The sequence below is a fragment of the Ostrea edulis genome, chromosome 8 (genome assembly GCF_947568905.1).
Source record: "Ostrea edulis chromosome 8, xbOstEdul1.1, whole genome shotgun sequence".
Classification (NCBI taxonomy): domain Eukaryota; kingdom Metazoa; phylum Mollusca; class Bivalvia; order Ostreida; family Ostreidae; genus Ostrea; species Ostrea edulis.
Genome location: NC_079171.1, coordinates 36283890 through 36301979, shown reverse-complemented (window position 1 = coordinate 36301979; position 18090 = coordinate 36283890). Strand labels below are relative to the sequence as shown.

The following is an 18090-nucleotide window of genomic DNA, read 5'->3' as shown; positions in this document are numbered from 1 at the left end:
AGTAACGAAACCGAAACCGATATTCGGAATAACCTAAATAAATCCGAAGAGAGAGAGAGAGAGAGAGAGAGAGAGAGAGAGAGAGAGAGAGAGAGAGAGAGCGCGCAGCTCCTGTAATTTATAAAATAAATGTCTAATGTCTTTGAGTTAATAAAAGAGATAATGTGAGAAAGAGAATGAGAAAGATAGATATAAAGAGAGAGAGAGAGAGAGAGAGAGAGAGAGAGAGAGAGAGAGAGAGAATGAGTGAATAAGAATGAGTGAATGAGAATAAGAAAAAGAGAGAGAATGAAAGAGAGGATACGAGGGAGAGACAGAGAATGAGAGAGGGGAAATGAGAAAAAGAACGAGAGAATGAGGGAGAATGAGAGAGATGAAGAATGAGAGAGAGAGAGAATGAAAGAATTAGAGAGAATGAGAGAGGAGAGAGAGAATGAGAGAGGAAAAAGCGAGAGAGAGAATGAGAGAGAAGAGAGAGAATGAATGAGAGAGGAGAGGGTATGAATGAGAGAGAGAATGAACGAGAGGGGAGAGAGAAGGAATGAATGACAGAGGAGAGAATGAATGACAGAGAGATAGGCCTATAGAATGAATGAGAGAGGAGAGAGAGAATGAATGAATAAGAGAGGAGAGCACAAAAAGGGGAGAGGGGAAGAGAAGATAGAGAGATAGTACTCTACAATTTATCTACTGTATTATTTGATGTAACGTAATATTTCATGAACTTTACTACTTTCTGTACTATTTGATGTAACTTAATATTTTATCTCATGAACTATTTGATGTAACTTAATATTTTATCTCATGAACTATACTATTCTATTAACCGTATTATTCGATGATTTTCTTTATTATTATTTTTTTTTTATGTAACGCAATATTTAGTGATCTAGATACTACTTTATTTACTTTACTATTTGATGTAACATACTATTTAATGAACTACAGTACTTTATTTATTTTACTATTTGATGTAACATATTATTTAATGAACTACAGTACTTTATTTACTTTACTATTTGATGTAACATACTATTTAATGAACTACAGTACTTTATTTATTTTACTATTTGATGTAACATACTATTTAATGAACTACAGTACTTTATTTACTTTACTATTTGATGTAACATACTATTTAATGAACTACAGTACTTTATTTACTGTACTATTTGATGTAACATACTATTTAATGAACTACAATACTTTATTTACTGTACTATTTGATGTAACATAAAATACTATGAAGTATACTATTTTACTGTACTCTTTGACAGATAGTAAGATTTTATGAAATATATTACTTTCTTTACTTTACTACTTGAAGTAAAAAAATATTTCATAAACGATCGAATTTTTAGTTACTGTATTATATATGTAACGTAAAATCTTATGAACTATAATATTCTATTTACTGTACTATTTGAAGTAAAGTAATATCTAATGAACTATAATATTTTATTTACTGTATGATTTAAAGTAACGAAATATCTAATGAACTATACTATTTTATTTACTGTATGATTTAATGTAATGTAATAATTCATGAACTATAACGAAATATCTTATGAACCAACCTATTTAATTTATTATACTACTTGAAATAACGTAATTAAAAAAAAATAATTACTATAGGATTAAACATTCTTTTTGAGGAATTTATCGATGTGTAAACTCCGGACATTTTACTCACAGACTGAATAAAAGTGCGAAGCACTTTTATGTTAAGTTTGTGAGTAAAATGTCCGGAGTTTGCACATCGATAAATTCCTCAAAAAGAATGTTTGATTCTTATAATTCCAATCCAAAAATTTGAATAGTTTCCCCGCACTATGTTATTTGTTCAGACGTGTATGAATACATCGCTTTTTCGGATTTATTGATGTATAAACTCGATCTTGTTCAGCTTTATTTTTGTCCAATCAAAACAATTGTAATAAATAACAATGGAATTACTGTACTATATATTTTGTAATGTAACACCTTATGAACAATACTAGTTCACTCACTTTACTATTTGATGTAACGTAATATCTTAAGACCTATACTAATTATTTACTGTACTATTTGATGTAACGTAATATCTTAAGACCTATACTATTTATTTACTGTACTATTTGATGTAACGTAATATCTTAAGACCTATACTATTTATTTACTGTACTATTTGATGTAACGTAACATTTTATGAACTAAACTATTCCATTTACTGCACTGGTTGATATAACATGATATTTCATGAACTGTGCTACTTTATTTATAGTTTACTTCAACAGAAAAGCAATACATTCTTAGTTTTAAAATTCTCAAAAACATGCACAGAGACTTGAATTCTGGAACTCAAAACATCTGTTCTCACACACCGTTTTTAAGTCTAGTATCCAAGAACATTTTCATCACTCTCCAGTTCCTAACTATATTCCCTTATGCCTGTATTATTTTATCTACTGTACTAATTCTTTCACTATGCAAATTCATTACATTTTCATTTCCTTTAATATTTTATTAAATCAACTATCATATCTACTATCCGATGCATATGTAAATATTTCTTTTTCTGTACTATTCTATTTACCGTACTACTTGATGAAACATAATATTTAATTGACTATGCTCTTTTATTAATTGCACTATTATCCCTACTTCATGTACTCTACTACTTTATTTAGTATTTTACTTATTCCATTTCACGTACCCTTTCATTTAATGTCCTATGATGTGTCATTTACCGTACTATTTTAACTATTGTAGTTACTGTTCTATTTTACTTACTCTTGTATTCAATTTAGCAAAATATTTTAATCATATATTCCCATTAAGTCGCCTTTTACGACAAGCAAAGGGAACTGGCGATTTATTCTAACCCGGATTCCCACGGGATCATTGATTTAAAATATCAATTTATTAACTGTACTATTCCATTTACTGTCCTTTTCCTCCAATTTCATTTATTCTCCTATCTTTCCTATTTCGTTTAATGTCCTATTTTTCCTACTTTGATTACTGACCAATCTTTCCTAATTTGATTTACTGTCCCATATTTCCTACTTTAATTATCGACCTATCTTTCCTAATTTGATTTACTGTCCCATATTTCCTACTTTAATTATCGACCTATCTTTCCTAATTTGATTTACTGTCCCATATTTCCTACTTTAATTATATTGACCCATCTTTCCTAATTTGATTTACTGTCCCATATTTCCTACTTTAATTACTGACATATCTTTCCTAATTTGATTTACTGTCCCATATTTCCTACTTTAATTACTGACCCATCTTTCCTAATTTGATTTACTGTCCCATATTTCCTACTTTAATTATACTGACCCATCTTTCCTAATTTGATTTACTGTCCCATATTTCCTACTTTAATTACTGACCCATCTTTCCTAATTTGATTTACTGTCCCATGTTTCCTACTTTAATTACTGACCCATCTTTCCTAATTTGATTTACTGTCCCATATTTCCTACTTTAATTACTGACTTATCTTTCCTAATTTGATTTACTGTCCCATATTTCCTACTTTAATTACTGACCCATCTTTTCTAATTTGATTTACTGTCCCATATTTCCTACTTTAATCACTGACCCATCTTTTCTAATTTGATTTACTGTCCCATATTTCCTACTTTAATTACTGACCCATCTTTCCTAATTTGATTTACTGTCCCATATTTCCTACTTTAATTATCGACCTATCTTTCCTAATTTGATTTACTGTCCCATATTTCCTACTTTAATTACTGACCTATTTTTCCTATTTCGTTTACTGACCCATCTTTCCTAATTTGATTTACTGTCCCATATTTCCTACTTTAATTACTGACCTATCTTTCCTATTTCGTTTACTGACCCATCTTTAATTACTGTTCTGTTTTCCCTATTTCACTTACTGTCCTATTTTTTTCCTAATTCATTTACTGAATGAATGAGAGATAGAATGAATGAGAGATAGAATGAATGAGAGAGGTGAGGGAGAGAATGAATAACATAGGAAAAATTGAATGAATGAGAGAAGAGAGAAAGCGAATGAAAGTGAGAGGAAAGAGAGAATGAGTGAGAGAAGAAAAAGCGAATGAATGAGAGAGGAGAGAGAGAATGAATGAGGCGATATATAGAATGAATAAGAGACAAGAGAGAATGAATGAGAGAAGATAGAGAATGAATGAGGTTGAAGGAGAGAATGAATGAGGTTGAAGGAGAGAATGAATGAAAGAGAATGAATGAGAGAAGATGAAGAGAGAGAGAGAAAAAGAAAGAAAGAGAGAGAGAGAGAGAGAGAGAGAGAGAGAGAAAAAGACGGGTAAGCGTGAGAAATCCTAATAAGCATGCACAAATGACAGTGTACCTAGAGGAAAGATTAAATACGTGTTTGAAATTGTTGCGCACATCATGGAATATAATTAATGTTTGTAAATCATGAATGATATAATTGAATTAATGGGCTCTGTAATCGAAAATAACAACTTTTTAAAAAATACATACTATGCATTGATATAAGAATGCCCTTAATTATAATCCAATTAATGATACTTTTAGCTATTTTATAGTTTAATTATATTATATTGTATCACTTACTATAAATCAACAATTGAATAAGGAGTTGCTTTATTCCACCCAGTGGGAGGAAAGTATAAGTATTTCAACGAGAGAGCAATTATTCAATAAATTTACCATACTCAGATGCAATCACTGAAAATGGTGGGGGAGGGGGTGTAACTGAATTAATTAAAAAGCTTTGAATTAGAAAGCATGTATACATTTAGGGAATGTTTGTGAACTCTAGTAATGTTCAGTTGCAAAGAAATGTGCAACAATATTTTCAACAAAAAGAATGCATCATTCATTTAACTGGCCATAAATAAACCGCAGTTTGTTCTTCTAGTGTATTAAAAAGACGGATGCTGAGGAAAATAAATTAATTGTCATAATATCAAAATTGTTTTTTGTTGATTTTTTTTACCAACAGACACTTCCTTAATATTTTGGAGTAAGTTCTAATACAAAAAGTGTCCTTGGGTACCATCCTTTTTCCCGGCTTTGCCACCCCTTCCCCATATTGTGACAGTATGTTGTTTCACAAATGAAGGGGGAATGAAATAAACATACTGAAAAGACTTGAATTATAATTTAACCCCTTTCAATTCTGGCAGCTACCTTAGGAAAATATTTTTGAGCCTATCCAATGAATGAAAGGACAAACACCCACTCGCTCCCAAACATTTACTTATTGGCTTCAATTTACTGGTCTGCTCGTGGTTACAAGTGTATGTGTAGGTGTAACTCGACTGCCGAAAAACAAAGTACTGGCGACGGCGTTGAAAGAAATTGTATCCACTGACCTATGATTTACAATTTTTATATACTCCAGATTATGATAATGATATACTAAAAAGGGCAACGACTGCATATTGAGTCCTTATCTTAAAATTTTAGGGGAAGTTGGGAAGGGGGTTAAATTTCAACAACAAATGTTTTAACATTCTTTCCTATTAATATTCATTTGAACTTACCTAACATGGCTACGTCAACAAACGAAATCATTTGAAGTTGTGAGTTTTCGGGTCGCATGGGGGTTTAATGAATATTTGAAGGTATGTTTGGACATAAGTATAGTAGGAAAATATGTTAAGAATGTTTTTATATTAATTTTATGAGACAGTAACACAAGAATACATCGACATCAGGCCTCAACTGTGTGCAGCTTTTTGTGCGCCGTAAATCGAAGGTTTTCATAAGGGGTGGATCTGTAGCTCTCTGTTCCATCCCAATATTTTTAAAGAGAGCTACAGTTCTGCAGATAGGTGAAATTATGCACCTGGTGATATTTCCTGTACCAATTCCTCATATATTTATAGAAACATCTGTAATAACCCCAGATCACAAGTATTTGTCGTTCATTTTTCACAATTTTTTAAAGAATATTTCATTTCATTAATTTTTAATTGCACACTCCAGAACTCCTCATTTTGTCTTTTAAGATATTCCTGTTTACGATGTTTGAATTAAAATACAACAAAACAATATTTTTAGTCATGATATTTTTTCTATTATTTCAGGAAAATAGTTTTTTTTTAAACATTAAAATTCAATTTTTTGAAAACTGCATGGTGGTTAAATCTGTACCAACTTCTGTAAATAGAAAATACACATGTATATTAATTATATGAAAAAGTAAAATTGAAAAAAAGTTTCCATATAGCCATATATTAAAAAAAACTTTATAAACAAGGTTAACAAGAAATGTTTGTAAAACACATATGCCCCCAATGGTGCAAAATTGAAAAGGGTTATACACACATACACATCATTTAATTGAGAGTAGTATCATCAATTCAAAATATTGAGCAGACAATATATTCCTATGTCAAGAGTGGATTGACCATGTGACCTAAAAATCAATAAGGGTCATCAACTCCTGAAGATGTACCAGTGTACCAAGTTTGATGTCTGTCAAGCAAAGGGTTCTCTAGATATTGAAGGGACAGTATATTCCTATGTCCAGTTTGACCCTTGACCATGTGACCTCAAATTCATTAGTAGTCATCTTCTCCTGATGATGTACCAGTGTACCAAGTTTGATGTCTGTCAAGCAAAGGATTCTTGAGACATTCAGAGGTCAATATATTCCTATGTCCAGTTTGACCCTTGACATTTGACCATGTGACCTCAAAATCAATAGGTGTCATTTTCTCCTGATGATGTACCAGTGTACCAAGTCTGATGTCTGTCAAGCAAAGGGTTCTTAAGATATTGAGCGGACAGTATATTCCTATGTCCAGAGTAGATTGACCCTTGACCTTTAGACCTGAAAAACAATAGGGGTCGTCTTCTTTTTATAACCAACCCACATATAAAATATCATTACAATCAAGTGAATAGTTTTCAAGATATTGAGCGGACAACTCATGGTCTACCACATGGGGTTAAGACCAGCAGTTTGATCTTGACCTTTGATCATGTGACCTGAAAATCTATAGGGATCATATACTCTCTAAGGAAAGCCTCTGTATCAATTTTGGCTATTATCAAGTAAAGGGGTCAAAAGATATTGAGCGGACAACACATGGGCTTAAGACCAGAGGTTTGACCTTGACCTTTGACCATGTGACCTGAAGGTCAATAGGGATATCTACCCTCCAAGGCCAACCCTTGTACCAAGTTTGGTAGTTATCATGCATAGGGGTCAAAAGTTATTGAGTGGACAACACATGGTCTACCACATGGGGTAAAGACCAGCAGTTTGACCTTGACCTTTGACCATGTGACCTGAAAATCAATAAGGATCATCTACTCTCCAGGGGCAACCCCAGTACCAAGTTTGGTTGTTATCAAGCAAAGGGGTCGATAGATATTGAGCGGACAATACATGGTCTACAGACCGACCGACAGTTGCAAAACAATATGCCCCCTCTTTTTCAAAGGGGGCATAAAAATGTTTGTTTTGAAATTACGGATGGAAGAGTTATCTTTCTTAAAATAGCAAGATCCAAATAACCTGGTACTTTTTGTAAGAAAATTATACAGTTGGCATATATTTTTGTCCAAAAGCCATATCTTCTTTCTTGGATTTGTGAGAAACAATACAGGAAAAAATATATACTATGCTATTGTAAGAATAATTTTTTTGTAAAGAATTTTAGTGCACACCTAGATTAATGTATACATACATTTGCATATGAGTAAAGGAGTAAAATAAAATGCATGTATAATACTGTCAACATAATAGTCTACAACAGTAGGATAAATTTGTTAAAAGAATTTGAGGAAATAGAAAAATATATGCAGGCAAGAAACATGTAAAACAAAAAAATCAGTATATGCACCCAGGGGTGCATGAGCCGAGTTGCATGGGATACATTGTAAAGCCAGGAATGACGTGGTATATTTATAATTGTGAAGAACTAATTTCAGTTTTAAACTTTTCGAGTTACTGTCCAGAAACCATATTTGTCTGAAGTTTTCAATCTATATTCGGTCACTGTGACCTTGACCTTTGTTCTCCAAAATCAATAGGGGCCTTGCTTTGCTGGTATCCAACAATATATCCAAGTTTCATTTGATTCAAATTAAAAAATTTCGAGTTATCCTCTGGAAACCAAAATCCTTTTGGAATTTTAAATCTATTTTCAGTCACTGTGACCTTGACCTTTGACCTATTTTCTCCAAAGTCAATAGGGATCTTCCTTACCTGGTACAAAACAATATCTTCAAGTATCAATTGATTCGGATTTAAACTTTCGGAGTTATTATTCGGAAACCAAATTTTCCTGAAATTTTCATTCTATTTTCGGTCACTGTGACCTTGACCTTTGATCATTTTTCTCCAAAATCAATAGGGGTCTTCCTTACCTGGTACCAAATAATATATCTCAAAGTTTCATTTGATTAGATTGTAAACTTTTCGATTTATCATCCGGAAACCAATTGTTGACGCCCAACCGCCCACCCACCCGACCGCCCGCCAAACCAATAGCCGAGTTCAACTTCGTTGCAACTCGGCTAATAAAGCAAAGACTAATTTTATCCAGTTAACAAAATGCCTCAAAACCAAAGTTCAAAATGTAATCCATTTATTGTGTATAATCAGCCAAGGGTCTGGAACAGACATCAATCTGTGAAAGCTACCAAAAAAATACAGAAAAATATGTAATTCATGTAACTTTTCAATAAACGAATACAGATGTACATGTAAACATTGTGTCAAATCAGTCAACACATTCAAAAATAAAATTCAAAGTCGTAACATTGTATATTATATAAATAGTATCAATTACTGAACAGTAGATAATCAGTTTTCTCTTGTCCATTTGTGCATATTTACATTTGCCGATGCACTTCCTTATATGACAATACTAATGAAATCGATGTACAATTTCGTGTGACATGAATTTGGTCACGTGATCAGTTTGTTCTTGTGTATGAATACAATCACCGCTTCAAAAGTCAGTTCCCGTACTTTCACCGGGCTTCTTGCTTATGCAATGTAGTGGGGGATTTAGACACCCACTCACCCCTCTCGCCACAATTCAAATAATAGAAATAGTGTAAGTAAAATTCCAGACTGGCACCCAAAATGGCTGAGTGTTTTAGCTAATACTTGACTTTCACACACATCCTTTCGTAAACCCCAGATCCGCCACTGCAGCAGGATATTTATACAATTTATTTTGTAAACAAACAAGAATTTCATCAATTTATAAAAGAGAAACATTAAACATATCGTTCTGTTGTTTCATTTTATACAATTTTAAATACCGTCTACAACTTCTGCATGGCGAATTTATAAAATAAAGTTATATGATATTGGAAGCAAAAACATGAAGGCAGAGTTAAAAGCCTATTTACTTTATGATGATAAGTTAAACTGTTGTTTCCTGGCAACTTTCATCACGGCTATGAATCGGCATGATCATAAGCGAGGCTGGTTGCGAGGCTCGAAAACTTTACATGTTCATGTCAGGGTACCGGTGCGAGTCTTCATTAAAATCCTACAACAGAGATCTCTCAAGTGAACAAAAACTCTGTCAGTTCATTTTTATTTTCTTTTACACATACTGAAGGTAAATAAAAGACGCAACCTACCTGCACTTTGTCTAAATCTGTCCTACTGTCTTGAATCGTCTCCTGCATGAATACAACCGCGAGTCCTAACGATGAACATACCGTTGTTTCTTTCGAAAAACCTGACTAAGAGCTTAACGTTAACTTGACCCATCATGTCCACCATCAATTCTCTCAGATACTTTGTATTTCTGTCGAAATCTGTGTTCAACAATTGCGTTTTCATTTAGTAAGCTAGACTGACGCCAGTTTCTCCATCGCTGATCGCGACCAAATCACATCATTACTCCACTCTTATTGTCGTCATTTCAGTTAACTTTACGTCTTTGTTTCGTCTTTTTAAAAACATTTTCAATTATTAAGTATCTATATCTTATATTATCTTTGATATTGTTCCTAATTTTTTATTCGATAAACTCTAACGAACTATATTTTGTGTTCTACAGTCGTTATTTTGGTCATCTGCTACATAATTATGGAAGCTCAGTAAGAACACAAATCAAAATAGAAATACATGTATAAGAAATAGATATCATTTCTGAATGTTATTGGGATATGACATGAAGTTGGTACGTGATCAAATCTACTATAACGCCCTTCGGGCAATTGCGGGCGTTATAGGATTTGATCACGTGACCAAATTCATGTCATATCCCAACAACATTAAAAAATTATATCTTATTTCGTAAATAAAATGTGTCTGGAGAAAATCCACACAAGGTGATATTCATAACATTCAATATGTACCATTGTGTCATGGTGCGGTACTTTTTCTTTTGATCTTAACCATAAATCAGACAGAAAACCTTGACAGAAATCCAGCGTACAATAACTTCCAGGGGCGGAGCTTAGCTGTACAATAACTTCCAGGGGCGGAGCTTAGCTGTGCAATAACGCCCATGGAATCGTACAACTTCCAGTCTATGAACATAGGTAGAAAACTACAATTTTGTAATATTAATCAATGATGAAGATATAACGCATGCAATATATAAACAAATTAAGCACACTTGATGTGTTCAATTAACACATACAGTGGCGGATCCAGGAGTTTCAAGAGAAAAAGGGGGCGTATTAGCCAAAATACTCAGCCATTTTGGGAGCCAAATCTGTAGTTTTACTTGCATTATCTCTGATTTCAATATGTTCTCTGCAGGGTTTGAATGTTTTTTGGTGAAGAGAGAGAGAGAGAGAGAGAGAGAGAGAGAGAGAGAGAGAGAGAGAGAGACTCTCAATCCGTCACTCACACATCCATAGCTTCTGTAACTTACAATGGTAATTCTCAACTACAAAACGCACGTGTTGTATGTAGCTAAAATCTGTGACATGCATGTATGCATGTACTTGTGCCCAATACCTCACCCGCGGTATTTTCATTATCCATAATACCATTCAAGGCAACGCAATTTCATCCATATCATTACCCATAATACCATACATATTGTCATCCAAGTCATTTTGAAACTCTAAAAAGTCAGCTTGACCAATATTTTATCAACCCCAAACTTATGACGTCATATCGCGTGTAATTTTGTTGCGATTATGTGTGGTAGTTTGGGTTTTACATTTACTTTTATTTCTGGATTTCGATCCCGATGTAAATTATTCACCCGTTACATCTGACCACTCCCACTTTATCTTTTAGCCAATAACTTTAATGACAGTTTCTATTGTTTAATTTGCTATATAAAGCCATGCAGCTTAGTATTCGTTGAAGCGAGGCAGCTGGCCTTGCTAGCTACACTTCTCCTTCCATTATTCCTATTTTGGAATTACGTTTTGTTCGTCTACTTTACCCCATTTTACTTACTAAATTATTTCCTTTGGGTTGGGAGGATTTCTTGATAGATTCTAATCTAAGTTCTAGGCTTTACATGTAGGAGTATGTATTTGTCACATCCATACTGGTAATAAATTCGTAAAGTGTTATTTATCTTATTTTCATTTGAATTTATTTTGAAGTTTCTAATCATAGCGTAGTTGGGGCGTTTCGAAGTCACCACTATCAAATCAAATAAAACAAACACAACGCGAAGTACCGACTATGCGAACGCCAGACCTGCTACAGATGATATGATTATTCATGACACAAGACATATTTACAGTGTTTTCTTTCGTTTGTATGAAATCTATTGTACAAAGAGGCGCGATTAGACTACCACGCCCCTTTGTACAATGAATGCCATACAAACGAAAGAAAGTTCTGTAAATATAACTTAAAAATATACGAAAAAACACACACAGTTTATAAATATATGATTTCATTTGAGCTTCAAGAATCTAAAGCTGCTCATCCTGAAATAACACAATGTTCCGGATTAATTACACTGCTAATAAATACAAAACCTCGAATAATGTTTCTTAGTTTTTTAGTAAATCCTCACAACATAAAGCCAGAAAATGTAGACAAGGAACTATCTTCGTGAGTATACAGCGCCCCCGTGGTTCCGGATCTGACCCAGACTTTGTCGCCTTGGAAGAGGTCTAGGATGACAACATTACTGGCGGAGGGATACAACGTGTTCATTGACCCATGTGCGCCCTCTCTGACTTGACTCACGCCATTTTTCACAATATCAACCCACACATTATAGGTGTTTGCCGATAAAATGGTGGAGAAAAACACGTATGTGCCGTTGGTTGGCGCTGTAAATATTCCTAGGTTCGGGTCGTAGGCATTTCCGGTATTGGCAGTCACGTGTTGGAAAATAAGGGCCGCGCCATCGGATACGCCATAGTGAGATTCCGCTCTAATCCCCGCGGAAAAATGAACACTACTCCTGGCTACAAAGAACAAAACATAAATATATACTTAAAGCTTTAATGTCCCTCTCAGAATGTTTCACTCATATCTAGACTGACCAGATGTAGGTGAATTAGACAGTTGGGCATACGAGTGTATGACACAACTGTCTGTATTGCAATAAACCTCTCTCCCTTGGTTAAAGAGCAGTGTCAATACTAGATTACGAACGAATGTGCAATCCGTCGATAATTTTTCACTCATATCGAGATGTCACCAGCTGTGAAGTATCACAAATCTAGACCTATACTTGGTGCTTAGGGCTGTAGCAATGATAGTTTTTTAAACTTAGTTTTGATACAATCATGATACGATCAGAGCTCAAACTAACCACCTCCCAGCTACTAGGGAATGTTCTTTTTCTCTCTTTCCATCTACCTATTTATCTATCTCTCTATCCATCTATTTATCTCTATATCTTTCCATCTCTATTTATCTATCTCTTTATCTCTCTATCTTTCCACCTCTCTATTTATCTATGTCTTTGTAATAATATAAACGTGTTTAGATCTCCGTAGAAACACGGCTATAATTTATAATTCAAAATTGAAACAAAATTTTAGAATCGACCCACCCACTCTTTCCGTGGTCAATAAAAGCAATTTTACTGAACAAAAGTTCAAATTTTATACATAGACACCAAAGACGATGGTTTCTTAATAGTTTCCTTTGTTTAGTGTTTTTTTTTTTTTGTTGTTGTTGGTTTTTTTGTTTGTTTGTTTGGTGTTTTTTTTTTTAGGTTTTTTTTTTGTTTTGTCATAGATACCGCCGCTCACATGTAGTGTTTTGACACAATCTGAGCAAACTGCTACATGTATATATAGTATATAGAGTGAAGAGAACCAACAAAGCAGCCATTAAATAATCGGTTGCTCGCTTCAAAGTCTCAAAACTGCGATATTAATCGTGATAATGCAGTAAAAGTTGTCCCAGTCGAAAGTAAGAATATTATTCTGTTTTGTAAAACATAAATAGTTTGCCTGACTTCACAGAAACTGAGAAAAAATAAATTCAACTTTCGAGAATTAAGTAGCCATCGTTAACCCTACAACATTTTCTACTTGTATTTTTTTCCCTTCATTACGTTAGATTTTATGCATCCGCCATCCGTTGTAGTCCAACCTGGAATTACCGTTTAAAATATGTCTACTTGTGGTCAATCTCACAGTATTTAAATGAATGTTCATCGACCGTTTTGACAGATCAGATTCATTTTCCCCAGCTATTTCCATTTGAGTTCAAGCCGTCACAAGTCTAGTCTCGTTCAACCAGACGCTCGGCTATCTCCGGAAATCTCCGACACGCAACACTGCTCTTCGGATATTTACGGAATAAGCAGAGCGTCTGGTTGGACGAGACTATCACAAGTCCACCATATTATGATTGTTCAGCACTGAATTATTCAAATTCAAAAGGTGCAAGATGATTAGACAATGTTATTACTTTTGCTGCGGATCTTCACCGGAAATTCAAAGTTTAAATAAGGTTATTTTAAAAAAGATATTGGAAGCAATTTCACATAGTCTCATCCAAATTCATTCAAGTCCGAATATCAACAAAATTCCACAAAGACGTGTTTTGGTATATCTGAATTTAACAAAGATCAATTTAGAAAGATTCCCAAACAAAAACTTAACAAACTTAATTTCACAAAGAAGTTTGGTAGAATACTTTCCTGTAAACTCGTTCATGTCTTAAATGTGACAGATCTGTCTACATGGGTGTGACCAATGGAATAAACTAAAGAAAGTTTAAAAATCCATGTAAAGCATTATAATATTTAATCAATGGTTACATAGCCGTGCCCCTCGGGCTTGGTGAATAATTACTCCTCATGTAAATCTTATACGGTACCAATTTTGATGCATCAGATGCGCATTTCGACAAATCATGTCTCTTCAGTGATGCGCATGCCGAAATTTTGGAAAATCGAAATAATAATTCAATTATCTTGTAGGAGCTGAAAGTAAAACTAAAGTGTCAGAAACCCCCCCCCCCCAAAAAAAAAAAACAAACAAGGAGTCATATTCGTTGAAGGATAAGAGCTATGCATGAGGGAGATAATCCTTAATTTTGAAATGAATTTCTCAATTTTATCGCAGCAATTAAACATACATCCGTATTTTCAAGCTAGTAACGAAGTACTTAGCTACTGGGCTCATGTAAATAATTATTTTAGTATATGACTGAATAATTCTAAAGAACGAAATTAATTTCACCAGAGTCTATGAAACGATACATTGCCAACGATTTCGTATACAGGTGCAATGTAAAGTCCTGTTGAAAGTGTCTAGAAAGTGTTCGTTTATCGAAGTGTCAGGAAATTGCTCATTTATTACGTGGCTAAATCATTCAAAATACCCAACAGTGTTACTAAAACTTAATCGGCCATCTTTAGATTGAATTCAGTTTTAATCCTTGTGATAACTTTTGTAAAAATAAAATCAGAAAGACACAAAAACATACCCCTACTATGGTTAACTAACCAGATGATGTATATTTTTAACACTTTAAGAATAGCGGGATTGAATTGATGTGAGTGAAAAAAAATCTCACGTAAATATTGATGATCAATCAATCAATGTAATTAACAAACTTACACGGTAAATGGGCCGCTCGTCGATGACGTTGTGTAAAACCCGAGACAGTGGATTCCTGCAGGAGGTACATCTGTTTCTCAAGTCTGGTTATCTGGCCTTTTATCCTTGTGACGTCATTTGCCCATAATTTCTTGAGAGATGTCACTTCCTGTGACAGCGTGTTAAACATGCCCTCTAGTCGTCCGTCAGCTTTGATTTGATGTTCTTCGGGGAAAGTAGAAATTTTATCAAACATGAAAACGAGGAGGAAAACTGAGAGCAATTTACAACCCATCGCGGAAATTTCTTTCGATACAGACGCAAATAATCGTATGTTGTCTGGGCCTATTTATACTGAAGAAATTGCTTCATATTTTGAACGTTGGGCTTTACCTATAAGTAAGAAACATAGATGAAAGACCTTTTAAAATTTATTTATCGTCAAACCTGAGTATTTGTAGCTAGGATGAAGGGATGTTTGAAATAAGAATCCCTTAGTATCCCTGACATAACTTGTGTTCTAATCACAATACAAGTGCCTTTTGATCGTCCCATGTTGTTGAAGAGGAATGTATTGACGTAAAGAGAAAAACTAATCCTCTCACCACATAAAATTTCGGAATGTGTGAAGATCAGACTTTGTGTTGTCATATATTTACTGTGTAAATATCGAGAGATGACGACTGTCATGCAGGTTAAATATTCTTTAAACAATTTGTTATTTTAGTTAAATATTTGTTTAATTAACATTGTTTTTGGTCCCTGTTACGACTTTTTGTAATGATTCAGAAACATGGAGAAACACAAAAACGTTTTCATTTTAGTTAACATGTTTTATGATGACAGATCTTGAAAGTTAGTAATAAGTTGAAAGGTGTCCAATATGTAAGGTATCGAACGTTAAGGGACTGTTCTGGGAAGTTTGCGCTTGATAAGTCTAAAGTTAAAACATTTCACTGATATAAGAGTGTGCATGTGCAATACATGACAAAGTCCAAGAAATCCGGCCACTGTTTACAATGTATCAGTTTTCTCTGTCATTCATTTAGTGCATTGCGTTTGACGAAAAGAAACGACGTTTATTCATAATTTTTCCTTTAAATTGCCACACTGGACCAAAATTACCATTATAAACACATTTGCAATGCTGAGTTTCAAATTTTGAAATTAGGTACGTCTATTCAGTTTGTCTTTGCTCAACTATTTGGCATGACGTATTACAATTGCATTCGTAAAATATGATTTTCAATACGGAGAGATCACGTATAATACACAAGGAGCATTTAATTCCGAGCTCCAATTGATTTTGCAATTATCAAGTTTTATTTACTGTATATGATATCAATTAATACCAAGCGAAGCTTCGGCCCGTCCGCGAAGCAAGGCTCTAAAGGTAACACGTATACGTAAAATTAAAAATGAGAAAATTTGCAAATGAATACAGATAATTTCTATATACGTTCACTGAAAATTTTGTGATCCATTATGCTTTATTCATTAGTTGCTTCTACAGTTATTCGTGTTTTAATTTTGAATGCCAAATATACAAGACTAACGTGCAATTTGTAATTCAAAAACCCAGTTTGTTAAAAATGAATCGTATATTTATCATTGTTACAGTCTTTAGCCAATCATCAAATAGAAAAACAGTAATACGACTAAATAAATGAACGAGTTCATGAATTTCTTTAAATAAAAATATACGATATATTTATGCTTACCTTTTACCACTTTGAATTTATTGGTTAATTTTGTTTTATTTTAACTGTCTTTTAAATTGCAAACGGGGTGTATTGTTGTTTATAATTGTTTGATTTGAAAGAGAAAATTTTCGGGGCTAAATGTGACGTCAAAATTCATGATTTACGTCTGCTGGCGTTATATTCCCCGCTTTAAATGAATAGGCGGATGCTGTAGAACTGTTATCCTCGTACATCCCCCTTTAATATAGATGTTATTGGGCGTTTAGTGCAATAGAAATTTCATAAATAATATATATTTTGAAATGAATTATTGTTTATAATTGTTTGGTTTGAAAGACGAAGAAAAAAGTCGAGGCTACATCTGACGTCACTATGCACGGTTTACGTCTTCTCCGCGTTAAAGGAATAGACGGATCCTGTAATTATCCTCATAGATATCCCCCCTTTGATACTGGGCGTTTAGTGCAATGGGAATTTCATAAATAATACATATTTTTAAATGAGATGTAATTTACCGTACTGAACAGAATTATGACTATCACTTGGGGCACGCCAATGACCACAGCATGCTTCGCTCGGTCCAACGGTTACACCGTATATATATATATATATATATATATATATATATATATATATATATATATATATATATATATATATATATATTATAACATAAATATGCACGCAATTATTCAAAAATCATTCTTCATATCATTTGAATTAAAGATAGGCCTATCGTTCTTTCAATTATATATATGAAAGTATGAAAGTAAAAGCGGATGTCCCTAGTAACGGAAGTCCCCAGTAACGGAAGTTCCCAGTAACGGAAGTCCCCTAGTAACGGTAGGTCGTGCAACGACACAGAACTCCCACTGCATGCATCACATGATGCGGCACCAACATAATGTCTCCCTTTGCGTGGTGTGAATTCTAGCTAGGACGTTTAATATCAATTATAACTGTCACTCAGTCAATAACACACCTGAAAGTGAAGGTAACGTGTACTGCACAACATTTAATTAGCGCGTACTGCAGAACCAATCAATAGCATGAAAACCAATTAAAATGTAGAAATGTAATGTAACTGCGGCACTAATCAAATGTCCTGAAAACTAAATTAAAATATAAGATGGGAACTTTAGAGTGAGAATGAATCATTCGCATGGATTTGTTATCAGCCTTGCACCTCGGTAAAATACATGTTCACATGTTTCCATGAAGTGTTTTGTTTGTTTTTAAGGACCGTCCCTATTGTGTATATCGACTCATCGTGCAGTTATATCATACTGAATGTGACATACATATACACATGTAGTGAACAAAATTAAAATTACGAACAGTGAACAATGTACAGGTGTATACGTAGACAGCAAACAGTGATCGATCTCATACATTGAATTAATGATACAAAATTTCGAGATGGGCAAACACAGAC

The 18090-nt window shown here is 33.7% G+C and overlaps 1 protein-coding gene across 1 annotated transcript; it reads right to left on the bottom strand.

Annotated features, from left to right (window-relative positions):
• Window positions 1–11950: 11950 nt before the first annotated feature.
• Window positions 11951–15306, bottom strand: LOC125662567 (caprin-2-like). The gene is made up of 2 exons (XM_048894814.2): window positions 14974–15306; window positions 11951–12354 (listed from the first exon to the last, which is right to left on the bottom strand). Exons 1-2 carry the CDS (start codon window positions 15245–15247, stop codon window positions 11951–11953), a joined length of 678 nt encoding a protein of 225 aa, XP_048750771.2. The 5' UTR covers window positions 15248–15306.
• Window positions 15307–18090: the final 2784 nt, after the last annotated feature.

Excerpts from the sequence above, each read along its gene's own strand:
- LOC125662567 (XM_048894814.2), bottom strand. The coding sequence starts at position 15,247 with ATGGGTTGTAAATTGCTCTCAGTTTTCCTCCTCGTTTTCATGTTTGAT. Across the intron at positions 12,355-14,973 it reads ACGAGCGGCCCATTTACCGT|CCAGGAGTAGTGTTCATTTT; the intron begins GTAAGTTTGTTA and ends TGTTCTTTGTAG.